This window comes from Diaphorina citri, unplaced genomic scaffold (assembly GCF_000475195.1).
Source record: "Diaphorina citri unplaced genomic scaffold, Diaci psyllid genome assembly version 1.1 scaffold720, whole genome shotgun sequence".
NCBI lineage: Eukaryota > Metazoa > Arthropoda > Insecta > Hemiptera > Psyllidae > Diaphorina > Diaphorina citri.
The window spans coordinates 32,458-49,845 of NW_007378153.1; the positions used below are offsets into that span (position 1 = coordinate 32,458).

General features: G+C 38.3%; 1 protein-coding gene across 1 annotated transcript in view; it reads right to left on the reverse strand.

Moving 5' to 3' along the window:
• The window catches only part of LOC103511486, a 40,252-nt gene that overhangs the window by 10,336 nt on the left and 12,528 nt on the right, over positions 1-17,388 (reverse strand). Inside the window, exon 3 of the mRNA XM_017445007.2 lies at positions 15,588-15,776. Coding sequence (XP_017300496.1) covers positions 15,588-15,776 — 189 coding nt within the window. The remainder of the gene's footprint in view (positions 1-15,587; positions 15,777-17,388) is intronic.

Consider the following 17,388-nt stretch of genomic DNA (forward strand, 5'->3'; position numbering starts at 1 on the left):
AGAAAGCCCGGAAGTTGGATCCAAAGCTCAGGAAGTCTTGAGTCTTGCTCCTTCTGTTTTCTACTCGAGACGTAATTTAAAACTCATTTGTTTCAAACTTCCTTCACCTTCTTCTCTTTCTCCTCTTCCCAAATATAATAAATTTTCCTATTTCGTTTTTTAATCTCAAAAATATTTAAGTAGAAATAATAATAATAATGAAAAGAAGGAACATCATAATTTATATATTTTTTTGATACAGTTATGGAGAAAAATGTGTTTCCTGCACGATGTTTTGCTTTCTAAAAAAATGACCTGGAGGCAGGAAAAAATGGTTAGAATTAGCCTTGTTTTGAGTTTCTGTAATTGGACCTTGGAGTATGTTACTAAGTCCATCCCATCTTTGGATATAAGCTACAGTAAAGTTGTGGGTAGGAGGAGAAGTATCTAGGCTATCTACTCATTTGACGTGAAAAGTTGTGGAGGGAGATGGTTAAATTTTCATATACCTACCTACTTGGTAATGAAAATAATCATACAAACAGTCAGAAGTTAAGCATGGGTAATACATAACATCTGATCTGCAGGTTACAAAAGTTTCCCAATAAGTTTATTAGAGTGGTCAAAGTTCAACTAAAGTTCAGAACGATAGGTGGCTATCTACTCATTTGACGTGAAAAGTTGGGGAGGGAGATGGTTAAATTTTCATATACCTACCTACTTGGTAATGAAAATAATCATACAAACAGTCAGATACATAACATCTGATCTGCAGGTTACAAAAGTTTCCCAATAAGTTTATTAGAGTGGTCAAAGTTCAACTAAAGTTCAGAACGATAGGCAGAAGGGCGTGGGTTCAATCCTAGCGGAGGTATGGAATTTTATCCTCATCATTGTTTGAGAAATTGTCCACAATAATAGTAGTAGCCTGATTCTGGAGTAAATGGTCTCTCTGGTCCTATTCGAGCAATCGAGGAGTCTTCTTCTTTGAGTAGGTACCTATCCGTTCCCAATGTTGGCGATCATGGTTATTCTTATCTTGTTGGTGGCAATCCCGAAAAGTTCTGCAGATGATTTGTCGAAGCAGATTTTGAGGAGTAGGTACCTACTTATCGAGGAGACTAATTATAAATGAGCATTATCATCATCATTATGATGATGGTACTGTTTATCCTGTCAGTAATTAGTTAATTACCTACCGAAATTGAAGGTATATACAGTTTTATACTCACGAGCTATGTCGAATATTTCACAGGAAAAAGCAGCTTCGTTATTCATTTTAGTAGTGGATGTGACTGATTTTCCATCATCCATAATGTATCGTTTGATGAAGCTGCTTTTCTTTTGTAAAATTTAAAGGACTTTTATGCAAGTACCTATCTACTTAAAATTGTAAATAGAGTTAGAGATTTAAAAGACACTTTTATTTCTGAACAAACGCGACTGTCTCAGTGTGAAAACGCCTTTTGCATTAGGAGGATAAAAAAACAGAGTAGGTAGGATAGTCTTGCTCGATTATTTTTTCAAAATGAGAAGATAAAGCCAAAACATTTTAAAGATAGAACAAGAAGAGAAGGGGGAAAGAAGGATGAGAAGAGGGAGAGATTAGCTGTACAAACATATCAACATACAAAACGACTCTTATAATCTGTTTTTTAACCCCGGAGACAAATACGGATAGGGTTGTGTGTACTACAAACAGAATGCTTGATATGTCTACTCCATTCGTTTCTGAAGTCAGCGTTTCTCGTTCCTTATGATCTTTTGAAACTTGTGCTGCCTTCCAAGCTCAAAATCGGGAGAAAAATCAAATATAAAACACAAATACAACTCCAGCTATCCATCTCTTGTAGGCAAGGTACTTATGTACGTACCTATAGCAGGCTACCTACTGATATTGTTTCATATTAGAAATTAAATGGAGCAAGAGCAAATAAAAACTACTTGCTCGAAACTAATAGAGGAAATTAAAGAAATTGAAAACTCATAGAGACATAAAAAAGGAAAGAACATTGGAGACTTGAAACGCCATGGATTGGTTGGTATGTTGGTAACAAAAATAAACGTCTAAAATCCAACTCAGGCAGCTTTACGAGTTGACAAAGTACGACATGAACTACTCTGTCCATAAGGAATGTAATCACTATGACAAATTACATTGTTCAAATCGTTACAAGGGTAGGAGCCAGGCACAAACAAGGGTAGATTTATCGGAAGAAAAATCAAATATAAAACTCAAATACAACTTTAGCTATCCATCTCTTGTATAGGTAAGGTACTTATGTACGTACCTATAGCAGGCTACCTACTGATATTGTTTCATATTAAGGCAGCTCCGAGTATTTGAAATTAAATGGAGCAAGAGCAAATAAAAACTACTTGCTCGAAACTAATAGAGGAAATTAAAGAAATTGAAAACTCATAGAGAAAGAAAGCAAACTCACGATGTTTTCCCCCCATAAAGAAAGACAGATAAAAAACGATAGATAATGAAATAAATTGCTGGATTAGGTACATAGATACCGACCTAAAGAATTTTTCTTCCCAGTGGTGGTCAAGTGCCTGATATGCAGGCCGAAGTCTCACGATGTTTTCCCCCATAAAGAAAGACAGATAAAAAACGATAGATAATGGAATAAATTGCTGGATTAGGTACATAGATACCGACCTAAAGAATTTTTCTTCCCAGTGGTGGTCAAGTGCCTGATATGCAGGCCAAAGTCAAATCAGTCAATCTACAATTCTACATATGGGGAGGTGAGGATAATCGCAGAGTAGAAAAAACTAAGGACAAAGAAGATAAACAGAGATATGCCATTAGAAATGAGTGTATGGACACCATTTGAGAGATTCAAAAAGAATTAGGTAAAGATAATGTGTAAGTGTGACCTAATTTGAGTAGGTAACAGGGGGTACAACACTGTGAGAGCTTGGATCAATTAATCATAAAAAACAGTAAGTCCAGAATCAAGAGCACTTGAAGAGTAATAAATTGTACAAACAAAAGATCACAATCAAAAAGTCCTGAGCGCGTGGTACACAGTGGTAGCATTAGGTACAACACTGTGAGAGCTTGGATCAATTAATCATAAAAAACAGTAAGTCCAGAATCAAGAGCACTTGAAGAGCAATAAATTGTTCAAACAAAAGATCACAATCAAAAAGTCCTGAGCGCGTGGTACACAGTGGTAGCGTATATATACTGCCAGCAGAAACACATCAGTATAAATCAGTCTGCGAGTAAACAGTGAAAGGTTAGCTTCGGGTTAGGGACACTCAATACTCTTGATGGAAAGGTCACCAGATTTCAGTAGGTACCTAGTATGTGGGCTAAAAATGCGCCCACGTACCAAGACAAGAAGGAACTGAATCAGAATATGGAATAGGTATATGTTGGAAATAGAAATGTCTCTGTTTATGCTACTATTTGCTACCAATTATGCTAGCCGGGATTCTGAAAAATACCTTATCAAATCACAAGTTAAAATTCCATACTAATCCACACCCCCAAGACAAGAAGGAACTGAATCAGAATATGGAATATGTTGGAAATAGAAATGTCTTTGTTTATGCTACTATTTGCTACCTATTATGCTAGCCGGGATTCTGAAAAATACCTTATCAAATCACAAGTTAAAATTCCATACTGATCCACACCCATAAAATACCTAGCGTTTCTCGTTCCTTATGATCTTTTGAAACTTGTGCTGCCTTCCAAGCTTGATGTTTTACCCCCATAAAGAAAGACAGATAAAAAACGATAGATAATGAAATAAATTGCTGGATTAGGTACATATAGATACCGACCTAAAGAATTTTTCTTCCCAGTGGTGGTCAAGTGCCTGATATGCAGGCCGAAGTCAAATCAGTCAATCTACCTACATATGGGGAGGTGAGGATAATCGCAGAGTAGAAAAAACTAAGGACAAAGAAGATAAACAGAGATATGCCAGTAGGAATGAGTGTATGGACACCATTTGAGAGATTCAAAAATAATTAGGTAAAGATAATGTGTAAGTGTGACCTAATTTGAGTAGGTAACAGGGCCTTTTTTCCCAGTCTCTTTCTTAGTATTTTGGCCTTTTTCAGCAATAATTCTCATCGTATTGAATGTCAAAGTACGCCTCTGATGCTCTCGATTGTATTTTCTTTTAATATTAGGAAGTCAAATATGGGGAGGTGAGGATAATCGCAGAGTAGAAAAAAACTAAGGACAAAGAAGATAAACAGAGATATGCCATTAAGAATGAGTGTATGGACACCATTTGAGAGATTCAAAAAGAATTAGGTAAAGATAATGTGTAAGTGTGACCTAATTTGAGTAGGTAACAGGGCCTTTTTTCCCAGTCTCTTTCTTAGTCTTTTGGCCTTTTTCAGCAATAATTCTCATCGTATTGAATGTCAAAGTACGCCTCTGATGCTCTCGATTGTATTTTCTTTTAATATTAGTCAGAGAAAGCCCGGAAGTTGGATCCAAAGCTCAGGAAGTCTTGAGTCTTGCTCCTTCTGTTTTCTACTCGAGACGTAATTTAAAACTCATTTGTTTCAAACTTCCTTCACCTTCTTCTCTTTCTCCTCTTCCCAAATATAATAAATTTTCCTATTTCGTTTTTTAATCTCAAAAATATTTAAGTAGAAATAATAATAATAATGAAAAGAAGGAACATCATAATTTATATATTTTTTTGATACAGTTATGGAGAAAAATGTGTTTCCTGCACGATGTTTTGCTTTCTAAAAAAAAAAAAAAAAAAAAAAAAAAATACCCTGGGGGAGGGAAAAAAAAGATAGGAAAAATGTAAGTAGAATAGAATACACCTTGTTTACACTGCCAGAATGAGACTGTAAAGTCCCTTCACTCCTGCAGTCTACTTGGACCACGGACACGGCAACGTGCCTCAGAGACTGAACACTCTGGCAAAAGCGGTTGACAATCTCTTTGGTATGCTATTTGCTGTCCCTCCGGGAAACTTACTGGAGCTTCCTCACGAACAAATACTCCGAGAACTGCTGTCCCTCCACACCACCACCATTACTTGCTATGATCTTGAACGAGGCGTTCAGCAGCTTGGTAATGGCCTGTATGGAGTTGATCTTACAGTAACCATTCAGCGGGAACCGAATGACGTGCTGGGTTCTATTGTCGTTCTGGTTCCAAGTGACATTCGATCGGACGTCCAGGAGGACTTGGTTCGTCTCTGGGAATAGCTCGTCCAACACACATCGGTCACCGGAAAGCATTATCCTCTCCCCCAGGTCAGGCATGATGTGTAGAGCGATACATTCGTATTGGTGCGATAGCTTGCCTTCCCCGCGGTGACTGTTGGTGCAGTCCTCACTGTTGTTGTTCTCTTCACTCGAGCAGCCTTCGACTTTGCGCTTGAGAGGTCTAGGATGAGATCGAATCAAAAGCCATCCAGAAATCATGGTATAAAGATCGGTCCACTTGTCTGGTGTTGAATTGTTGATTGATACATTTTAACATAACTATAACTATCCAGAAATCATGGTATAAAGATCGGTCCACTTGTCTGGTGTTGAATTGTTGATTGATACATTTTAACATAACTATAATCTGTGGCTGTACCAAATACTTTGCAATTTACTGTGCCTGCTTATTTTTGGGGTGCGGCACCTGTTGTTCACTAATCCACACCCCACCTGTTTTGTCTTAATGACAATAACGACGAAATCACCTGCCTCGGTGATGAAGTGGTCAAAACGCTCGCCTGGTAATCAGAAGCTACTGAACGTAATTATTTTATTAAAATCTGCCGTAGTAAATAACATAGAGACCATCCTCACGCAAACGAGGAATCTTCAAGCAATTAGCAATTTGAATCCTAACTATGGGATCCTTTCGAAGGAATTCTCACTCAAAAATAAATCAAAATAGGAAAGTAGAGAGTTAAGAGATATTTAGCTAGGTAGATATGTAGGTATACTGCCGGTCACTGACGCTCAGAGCGTCTGCCAGACCTAGGTCGGAAGCATTTTCCGCCACACACGTTCCGACGGGTGTGTCAGACAGTCTTGAGCGTGAATGGCCAGTATGATATGTACTCGGGCTCACAAGATTATTTGGATCTTCAGTAAAGGAGCCAAAATCCAAAAATATTCTCCCAAGGATAGAAAAGTTTTGGAAGGCAGCCTGCTGTCTTTATGGGAGAGCTCAAAATAATGACTTATTTGATACAAACTGCTGATTACGAGTCATTGACTGTTACCTCTCGACAGAGGTCAGATTGGAATCAAAATCATTCCAGCTGCTCATAATGTAAAATTATTTAAATGTTTATTACAAGCATAATAGCTTCATGTTGAGGGGTCTTATCTGCCATCTCCCAATTATTCAAATCTGATAAAGCTCACCAGAATCATAACAAAGAGTTAGGAGAGCCAAGTCAAACAATGAATCTTGTGATTGTCAAAAGATTAACAATCCGAGACCGTACAATCAGAATTCAGAATGATTTCAATACAAACGGACAAGTAATTGAATTCACAAGAATTCAGACTGATTCAGCCCACTACATCATATCTGATAATGTGGTGCCTAAAATAGAAATCATAAGTAGGTACAAAGTTAATGATAAAACCACGCATAGGTAAGTTCTAAAAGTGGGATAAAGATCTAGATCTTCCAATAAAACTTCTTATGTATTTCCCAAATATCCTATTAACACAGCCGCAGCCATCAATCTTTTGACTGCAGAACTAATGCTGATGAAGGAGCAATAAAAATCAAATAAAAATGCAACACGGCAGGTCGAATAATTAAACCTAATTTTGTTCTAAATGTTCAATAAATAAATGGTCTCAATATGTAAATTAGAAATGGTCTTCCTAAGAGGAACTTAATACCAATTGGACGTTTATTTCCAAAACCAACAGAAATGTAAAAGTTGTAGATCTTCATAGATCCATTAAAATTATTTATTTCTTCAAGTTGAGTCATTAGAGCGGACCTAAATTTATTTTACTTTGCTTCGAGCATAAAGAGGCTTCCGAATTTATTTTTGGAAATTGAAAACCGTTAAGGAAATAAAACCTCTTCAGAACTCTTACTCACTAAATGCTAAATTACCAAATGATTTTTTTCATTACTTAAACAAGATTTATCGGACGTTCTCTTTAGATTTTCGGCTAAGCTTGGTGAGGCCGAAGGGCCAGAAGAACTGAATTGATTATCTGACATCTGAAATCTTGTATTTCATAATGGTTCACTTATTATTTCGAGGAGAAAAAAGCATCAATGTTGTTTTTTTTCGGTAAAGTGATTTGAGATTGCTTTGTGAAACAAGTTTCGGTGCAATGGATTCTGATGTACCGTTTGGATCCTTTGCCTACTTCTTCTTAATTTTCTTTACTTTGTATTCTGTACTTACCTTCGTATGGGTACCTAATACCCACCTGAAACTCGGTTTATTTTGATCTTCTTTTCTCATATAATTTGTAGACTTACTTCTCACCTCTCGGCGTGTTTATTTAGCATCATTTGAGATTGCTTTGTGAAACAAGTTTCGGTGCAATGGATTCTGATGTAGGTACCTACCTTTTGGATCCTTTGCCTACTTCTTCTTAATTTTCTTTACTTTGTATTCTGTACTTACCTTCGTATAGGTACCTAAAACCCACCTGAAACTCGGTTTATTTTGATCTTCTTTTCTCATATAATTTGTAGACTTACTTCTCACCTCTCGGCGTGTTTATTTAGCATTCAACTTTGTGCTGAGCGAGGTTCAAGTTGATCGTCAAGAAATATCGAGCGATACACAAATTGAGTAACCAAACTGCGGGATGCATTGAGCGAATTATGTGACACAAATATAGGACGTTAGATAATTTTATTTACCTAGCTACGTCATGTCACGTCGTAATGTGACGTAGAAAATTGGACGATTAGTATGTTTGAGGTTAAAGAGAGAAAGAAAGAGAGAGAGAGAGAGAGAGAGAGAGAGAGAGAGAGAGAGAGTGAGAGTGAGAGTGAGAGAGAGAGTGAGAGACGGACCATAAAAAAGGAAAGAACATTGGAGACTTGAAATGCCATGGTTGGTATGTTGGTATAAGTTGGTAAAGATGGAAATAAACGTCTAAAATCCAACTCAGGCAGCTTTACGAGTTGACAAAGTACGCCATCTAACACTACTGTCCATAAGGAATGTAATCACTATGACAAATTACATTGTTCAAATCGTTACAAGGGTAGGAGCCAGGCACAAACAAGGGTAGATTTCGGTAAAGTTTAACTTTAATAGCTTAATCTGGTTTGATGATCTCAGATCTGTGGTGCACCATGAAACTTGAGGTCCTCATCAGGATCCCCCATTAGAGAAGATCTGGACCGACAATTTAATGGTAGCATGTTTTCTGCTCTGATACTGTGAATGGTGTCATACAGGGTTATGTACCGAAAAAAATGTTAGAACAATTTTATTTGGGAGAAAAAAATTCCTGCAACATCCAGGCAGTTCTTAAAATTTAGATCTTTTTAATGATTTTTCAATTCCTATTATAGCAGCCAACCTCCTAGAACCCTATAGATGCAGAGAACACATGAAGGAGGAAGAGGAGGTAGAGAAGGAGGAGAGGAGGAGAAGGAGAAGAAGAAGACAGAAGGAAGAAGAAAAAATTGAAAAGTCCTCTTGATTACGAAAGAATCAAATGTCTTATCGACTGCTCTATGTTCTCTGTCAGAATAGGAGCCGAAAAAATGGCTCCTGACTGCTTCTGACACCATCAAAATATGTGTAGATCTCCAGTCCTATCCTGTATACAGATAAGAATTTCTGCATCATCAGATGAATGACTTTGAAATTTTATTTATTTGATAGGTGCCTGCCTACTGGATTATTCAGTTTCCTGAATTCTTACAGTTAGGAGTCATGTTTACAATCAGATCAAATTACTTTCTTGTAAAAGAAATTAGAGTTCATCTGATGAGCAAGCTAGTTCGGAAGAATGAGTAAAAACCGGCTTCAAGAATGGACAAAAGTAACTTGCTTTCTTTTCACTTGTTGGAGCTGTTTTCCTTTTTCCTTTTATGTTTTAAACTTTAAACTCATGCTTTTATCGTCCGTTATCAGGGTTTAAATTTCGTCGCCGATCTGCAAACACGACTAGACCGCTCTTCCTCATATTAACCATCAAGACCATTCAGTTACCCACTGCAATGCTCACTATTTCCGATGTTCAATACTTTACATCCAAAAGATATCCATTTGGAGTTTGGCAACACCGCCGTTTTACGGAGTTTGGCAACACCGCCGTTTTACTTTGCTACCTAAATTTATACCTCCTCAGTTTTTAAGTGATTTTGTTATTTTTTCATCAATGTTACCCACTGCAATGCTCACTATTTCCGATGTTCAATACTTTACATCCAAAAGATATCCATTGTATAGGTACCTACATAAGGAGCATAAGTACTAAAGAAGATTGCAGTAAATATTTAATAACTATTAATGCTAGATGAGGAAATTTTCACCAAGAATTCAATTTAACACACTCGCTGAAGAGTCAAAAGGGAGAGTGGATAGGGGCGGCTGAAAGTAGGTACAGTGAGCAACAAAAAGAACCTGTGTAAAATTTGGCCCGTATTAATAAACAACACTAAAAGAGTTGCTGTAGGCGAGATTTCAAAACCCAACTCACTTGTGAATGGGGAGCTCATTTGTCAGGGAATTTTCGTCTCGCGTGGGATTAAAGAACCTGGGTAAAATTTAAAAATTCCATCATTTCCCCAGAAAAACCCCCTGTCCTCGTGCCCCAGAATTGGGGGGACGGAACACTCCGCCTTGCAGATTACTCACACTTGCACGCGCCAAACTTTTTCTCCCAGAGATTGTAAAATTTAAAAATTCCATCATTTCCCCAGAAAAACCCCCAGTCCTCGTGCCCCAGAATTGGGGGGACGGAACACTCCGCCTTGCAGATTACTCACACTTGCACGCGCCAAACTTTTTCTCCCAGAGATGATAACAATTTGTATGTAAAAGAAGAAAAAGAAAAAAAAGACACTGCCTGGAGCAAATTTAATATAAAATTTTGTTTCTTTTCTCCTCTTCCTCCGACTGATAAGTAATATGGAAAACAACCGCGGGCGAACGAGATTAAAAGCCAATCAAAAGTCTTTGCATGAAAGCAGACGAAGAAGAAAATTTTCGAACAAGAAAAAAACAACAAAAAATTGCCTGAAACTATGGAGTTGTTGTTAATGTTGCTGTGATATGCGGGGAGTGTTGTTTTGAATATCACCACCACGGAGCTTATTGGCATTATAGCACGACGAGATTTATGGGCATCCTGATTATGATGTACGGTCGTTTGCAAATACGATACGAACAATCAAACCACCGTATTTTGAATTTCAAAATCTTTATTGGGAAAATGATGAATGAGGATCCAAGATGTTCGTAACTATACGTATTTGTGGGATGAGGTAGCGCAAACGAGTTTTTTTTATTTATCAATTTAAATTATAATTTAAACATGGGGGAGTGACTGAGTCCAAAATGAGCGCTGGTCTTTCGAGGTGCAGTCTTTCAGTCCTGGTGCGTATGGACCACTAACTACTAAAGACCTCGTTGAAATTCAAGATAAAAAAAGGCGAGGTGGCAGAGAGCCTCACATGATAGCCCAAAAAGAGACCCGAATAAATCCGGAAAAGTCAGCAAAGTGACTAATTCGAGCTTTACTTCCTCGGAATATATTCTGAATTCCCGTCGCCAAAAGGAGTAAAAGTTCCCCACGCCAAACACGCGTCACCAAAAGATACACAAGAAGAGACATGATAAAAATCTGTACATAGACGAAGACTCGAGGAAAGAAGCTAATGGAGTTTCTAGCGTTTGTAGCATAAAAAAAATGCTAATTACTTTGTTACCCGCAACCAGTCTAGCAAAACTCGTCGTGGTGGTGTATGGTTTAGCTTGAGGACTTTGTCGAGGAAAAAACTTGAATTAAAGTAGAGAAAAAATAAATTTCCCGCTCTAAGAACGCCCGAGGCTGTCATCAGCATGAGGAAATCCACCAGTTCTCGTCCCTAATACACCCTCTTCCCTCTGCCATTGTCTCTACAGCTGTGGTGTCTTTGCCTCCCACAGTCTATCCGATTCTATCCTTTGGTGAGTATTATTTCTTCCTTCTTCCGCTCAGAAATGACACCAAGTGTCTGGTGGTTATGTAAGTACTAATGGCGTAGATCATTTTTAATTTGAATCTGTTGGTACCTACTTATACACATAAATTCCTTTTTTTCTTTCTTTCTTCAAGTGTAAGAGAGAGAGGGAGACTATGCATAATTGCATAAGAAAACGTAGAGATGCCAGAACATCTCTACTATTTTTTCTCCCATTTTCTTATGCAATTATGCATAGTCTCCCTCTCCCTCTCTCTCACTCTCTATCTCTCTCTCTCTCTCTCACTCACTCACTCACTCACTCACTCACCTACTGTTTTTTACCTTTACCTAGAAAGGTTAACCCATAAATATATTGACGTGCCGTTCGACTTAAACCGAAGTGATGAAACGATGACAAAGTTTTATCACGTAGTTACCTGAGATTATGCAAAGTATAGGTATGTTGGTTGGTTTATTCAACACAAAAAGACGATGATAAATCTAGCAAATTAATTCACCTGAAGATCTGTAAAGACCGGAGGAGATCTGGTACCTACTTATACACATAAATTCCTTTTTTTCTTTCTTTCTTCAAGTGTAAGAGAGAGAGGGAGGGAGAGAGAGAGAGACTATGCATAATTGCATAAGAAAACGTAGAGATGCCAGAAAATCTCTACTATTTTTTCTCCCGTCTCCCTCTCTCTCCCTCTCACTCTCCCTCTCTCTCACTCACCTACTGTTTACCTTTACCTAGAAAGGTTAACCTATAAATATATTGACGTACCGTTCGACTTAACCGAAGTGATGAAATGATGACAAAGTTTTATCACGTATTACCTGAGATTATGCAAAGTATAGGTATGTATGTTGGTTGGTTTATTCAACACAAAAAGACGATGATAAATCTAGCAAATTAATTCACCTGAAGATCTGTAAAGACCGGAGGAGATACAGCACATTCTACAGTAGTAGTTGAAGCTATAAGTAGGTAGGTAGTATATGTATGTATTTAGTTGGCAGATAAATTATTCAACATAAAGGTACAACACACAGGGCGGTTCACAAGGAGTTCCAAGTGGTCCCTTTTGCCCTGAGCCCGGGCTCCTCAAAGGGGCCCACAACCAGTTTTTCCCCCAAAAATGGGGAAAATAGAGAGTAATCCAGCTAAAGCCTAAAGCCACCTAGTATTCTTGTTCGTAAAGAAATAACAATACGTCAAAATTTATCGGAGTTATGGTAGGGGTTGAAATGCTTCGATATATTTCATGTACAATACACAGACTGGCGTGCTGAGACCGGAACTTGGCGTTGCGCACTGCCGTGTTGAGCCCGGGCTCCTCAAAGGGGCCCACAACCAGTTTTTCCCCCAAAAATGGGGAAAATAGAGAGTACGTAATCCAGCTAAAGCCACCTAGTATTCTTGTTCGTAAAGAAATAACAATACGTCAAAATTTATCGGAGGTAGGGGTTGAAATGCTTCGATATATTTCATGTACAATACACAGACTGGCGTGCTGAGACCGGAACTTGGCGTTGCGCACTGCCGTGAGTTCACAAGGAGTTCCAAGTGGTCCCTTTTGCCCTGAGCCCGGGCTCCTCAAAGGGGCCCACAACCAGTTTTTCCCTCAAAACTGGGGAAAATAGAGAGTAATCCAGCTAAAGCCTAAAGCCACCTAGTATTCTTGTTCGTAAAGAAATAACAATACGTCAAAATTTATCGGAGTTATGGTAGGGGTTGAAATGCTTCGATATATTTCATGTACAATACACAGACTGGCGTGCTGAGACCGGAACTTGGCGTTGCGCACTGCCGTGTACCTGGATTGTAGTGAAGACGGGCTGAATTTTATTATTCTTGGAGACAGTCCCCCCGGTCCATTTAACAGTAAACGACCCTGTCACCATTGACAACGTGCATAATACAGGGAATTCTACTCTACTGGCATATCGCGAGGCGTCAGATTAGGCATACCTGAGGGGGAGGGCACCAGATAGCATGAGTGATATGATTAATGCAGTCCCGAGAGATAAATCTCCGCCAATATAGCAGCTCGTTATTTACCAGGCCAATGAGCATATCACAAGATTTACCAGAAGAATGGCAATGCTTGCCTGCTTAACAGTGCTTACTGCCAAATAGAATTAAATTGGATGATGATTGTCGAGCGAACATTGGATGTGAACAGTAAAATCGAGGAGGTCATGTATGTATAGAAACGAATGTTGAAGAGCTTCTCCCAACTTTACACCCTCCCTCATTTACGTCCTCATCCGTCGAAATACCAAGCTGGAAGACCAAGTAGAGAGACATGTCGTACGACCAACCTCAGTATAGTCTATGTGGCGAACTTCGGATCCTAGGGGTTGTTACTATTAGTTTTATGTCGCTAGTGGTTTTATGCCTAGCATTTGTATAGTAGTTAAATTCATATAACTTTGACTGTAGTCTCAAGAAAGGCCTTTGACTATAATCTCAAGAAAGTAGCCGTTTGGCAGTTTGACCCAAGCACCGAGTGTTCATACTAATTGTTGCTCAAGTGACAAAGTCACATGCTTCTCCCCAAGTCTAATGAACTGTAATAGTGTAATATGATAATCTGCTTTGTGATAAGCTTGACTATTTAACAAGACGTGTACATTTGGCATTATATGAGAACAGTACCTACACGTACGAACCATTACTAATACCCTCTATTCAGACGTTTCCTTTGAAATGTGCCCTTATGACCTTCAGATTAGCTACCTATGGAGGGCTCTAGAACTGTGCCAATCTGTGCCATACTGCACAATTATACATAGATTTGATGGCATGTAAATGTAAAATAGACAAAAGGCAATAAAAAGGAATTAACTGCTTTCGTAAGGAATATGTTTTGGATACCTCGCCTCGTGCCAAATGGTGTGAAGAAGAGACGAATTGACCCAGTGTGAACTTTAGGTCAGCGCTACTTAACTGATTGAAAACACAACTTTAATATACCATATCCACACCTATGGATACAGCATATGCAAAGTCACACATAGGTATAGGTATAGCCAAAGCTCTATAACAAGTCCTCAGACCAAGTTTTCTATCAGTCGTTCTGATCTTATTGATATGTTCCTCTCGGTAGGGTGTCAAGACATGAGTCCACATCTAAGTCACACATAGGTATAGCCAAAGCTCTATAACAAGTCCTCAGACCAAGTTTTCTATCAGACGTTCTGATCTTATTGATATGTTCCTCTCGGTAGGGTGTCAAGACATGAGTCCACATCTTCAACAGACATTGCACTGATCGTAACAATAAACACTGGCGTTGGGAAGTGCAATAAAAAGTTTAATGGTTACATTACACGTCCACACACACTTCACATGTTGCAAATCTAGTTGGAAGAAACCATGTTGGTGATAGATAACCAGAACAGGATGAATGTGGTGATGCTGGTGGAAAGTTCAAACAACTGCTGCTTCTGCTATTGTACGAGCACATTATGATGGTATTGATAGTTTTACAGGGAAATAACGCTGCGTGATATCAATATGGATTTGCTCAGAGACAACAGCACCAAACCTATCAGTGATCAAATAAGTTCAGTAGAAGACTTGGATCCCCATGTTGGTGATAGATAACCAGAACAGGATGAATGTGGTGATGCTGGTGGAAAGTTCAAACAACTGCTGCTGCTATTGTACGAGCACATTATGATGGTATTGATAGTTTTACAGGGAAATGACGCTGCGTGATATCAATATGGATTTGCTCAGAGACAACAGCAGCAAACCTATCAGTGATCAAATAAGTTCAGTAGAAGACTTGGATCTAAAAAGTTATTGGACGAGTTGAGCACTTTATTAACTTTTATATCATTTTGAGCTATTGAGTACCTATTGTGACATTGTCGGTGACTTCCTTTGTAAGAATATTTTGTTTAATATCTACAAGAAAATATTTCAAGAATCGAGATCGTTTCACCAAATGAAATACTTCATACTAGATGTACCTACGTACCTACATATCGTAGCAAATTTCTAATAGATAGAGCCTATAAAAAAGTGGCAAACGAAAGAGGGGAAAGACTCAAAAAGGGAACTTTACCTATAAAAGGAGGGGAGCCTATAAAAATTTGACAAGCCAAAGAGAGGACTTACTTTGTGAGAGTTTCTAGTGACGAGGTGTAGGATCACTCACAATGAGTTGAGCACTTTATTAACTTTTATATCATTTTGAGCTATCGAGTACATATTGTGACATTGTCAGTGACTTCCTTTATAAGCATATTTTGTTTAATATCTACAAGAAAATATTTCATGAATTGGGATCGTTTCACCAAATGAAATACTTCATACTAGATATACCTACGTACCTACATATTGTAGCAAATTTCTAATAGATAGAGCCTATAAAGAAGTGGCAAACGAAAAAGGGGAAAGACTCAAAAAGGAAATTTACCTATAAAAGGAGGGGAGCCTATAAAAATTTGACAAGCCAAAGAGAGGACTTACTTTGTGAGAGTTTCTAGTGACGAGGTGTAGATCGTGCCGCCCACATCAATGTGAACGGGGGCTGTATAGCGGGAAGCCGCGGCCACACAGGGGATGCCCGTGATTTTGTGGTTGAACGCTAGGGGCGCTGGTGGGGTGGGTGTCGGCGAGGACGAATTGGACATGGTGGGAGACGTGGCCGGAGAGTTGCTGTGAACAGAAGTAGAAATGCGAGTGGTTAATTGAATCGGTAAAAGGCAGAGCCAACGAAGTCCAAAAATCGACTTTTTGAGTACCTACCTATTGTATATCGTTGGAAAGAGCGCGAAAATATCTATCTATTGGTTGCTAACTTCACTTTAGTGTTGCATTGAAATGAGAGCAAAGGCAAAATGTCTATTTCCATTTAAACTTTGAATACCCCTAAACTTAGACTCCATATATCTCAAAACACTTTTTTTCTGGACTTGGTCCGCTCTGCCTCTTAGCCATTCAGATGAGAATTGAGAGAGGTATCATGTGGTTGCATATGTACTTAGCATAGGAAACGAACTCCTGAAGTATAGATTGTAGCTATGCCGTTTCTGAACTCTTTAAAGAAACGGAAGCCATCTATTAGATTCAGGCAACTGACGTAAAGAGGATTTTTGTACATAAATTTCCCTAAATGATGAACGAATACCTAAATCACATGAACGTCTAGGACTTCTAGGACAGCCATTATTAATAAGGACGAAACCGCAGGAGTTTTACTGAAAGCCTGGACTGCCTGGAGGGTCTAATACCTACGAGAGATCCTGCTTAGACAAGTTCTAAATAATTGTAAACAAACTCGAAAAGAGATTTAGAACACATTTCTGTTAATCTGATAGTTGTCCATTAGGCTGGAGGCATTACATCTAATCTAATTGATATGTGTGATCTGTATATTTATTACATCTTGCCCAACTAATAAACAAAGTAAAAAACGCGTAGGATTCTAAACAAACACTAGAAAAAAATAAATGCTTTTAAAAGATATAAAAATACAGCGGAGTAAAGAAGTCCAGTGAAGTAAGTTTGAGAAATGATCCAGACATGAAGTACATATCACATCCATGTAGGCCTTAGATTCCTTGGATTAATGAGACCAAGGAGAGATTATTCAAATGTGTAATTCTTTGTGGCAGAAGAAAAGTGATTCAGGTAACAGGTTTGCAATTTATGCCCTGTTTAATCCTCTGCCTTGCCGCCGGACATGTTTGTATGGATGTGGGTCTTCACAAACGTTTCTGGTTCGAATAAGAATTCGTCTAACGAAGTAAATACTCATGTTCATCTAGGTTTCGCGTTGGAGTTAGATGGGACATCCAGCCTTGGATGAAATCCAAACCTGTCCTAATACAACCAGCCAGGATATCAGCCATTTCGAAAGCATTCTTGAGTTCAATGTGGAGTAAACCCATTGGAAATACACTTCCTTATGAGTTAGGTATTTTTGCAAGTATGTGATGGAATCTCTCTTCTAATAGCAGGCACACTTCTGGATTCTATTATTAATGATCAAGATATATCAGCTGGATATACTTAATGCCGCTTTGACAGATGATGCTTTAACATCCATATGAGTAGGTAGATGTCCATTATTTTAGACACAGAAGCATGGATGTAATATTGTATTCAAGAAATCAATTTTTCAGAAGGCATGTTTGAACAGTTTTACAGTTTGTTAATACGTGCAGTAAGACAGTGGATATATTTTATAACTTACGAAATATTATCCTGTAGAACTTGATCGTGGTCTAGTAAAGCATCTAACCAAAGATACTAGATGTCACATTAT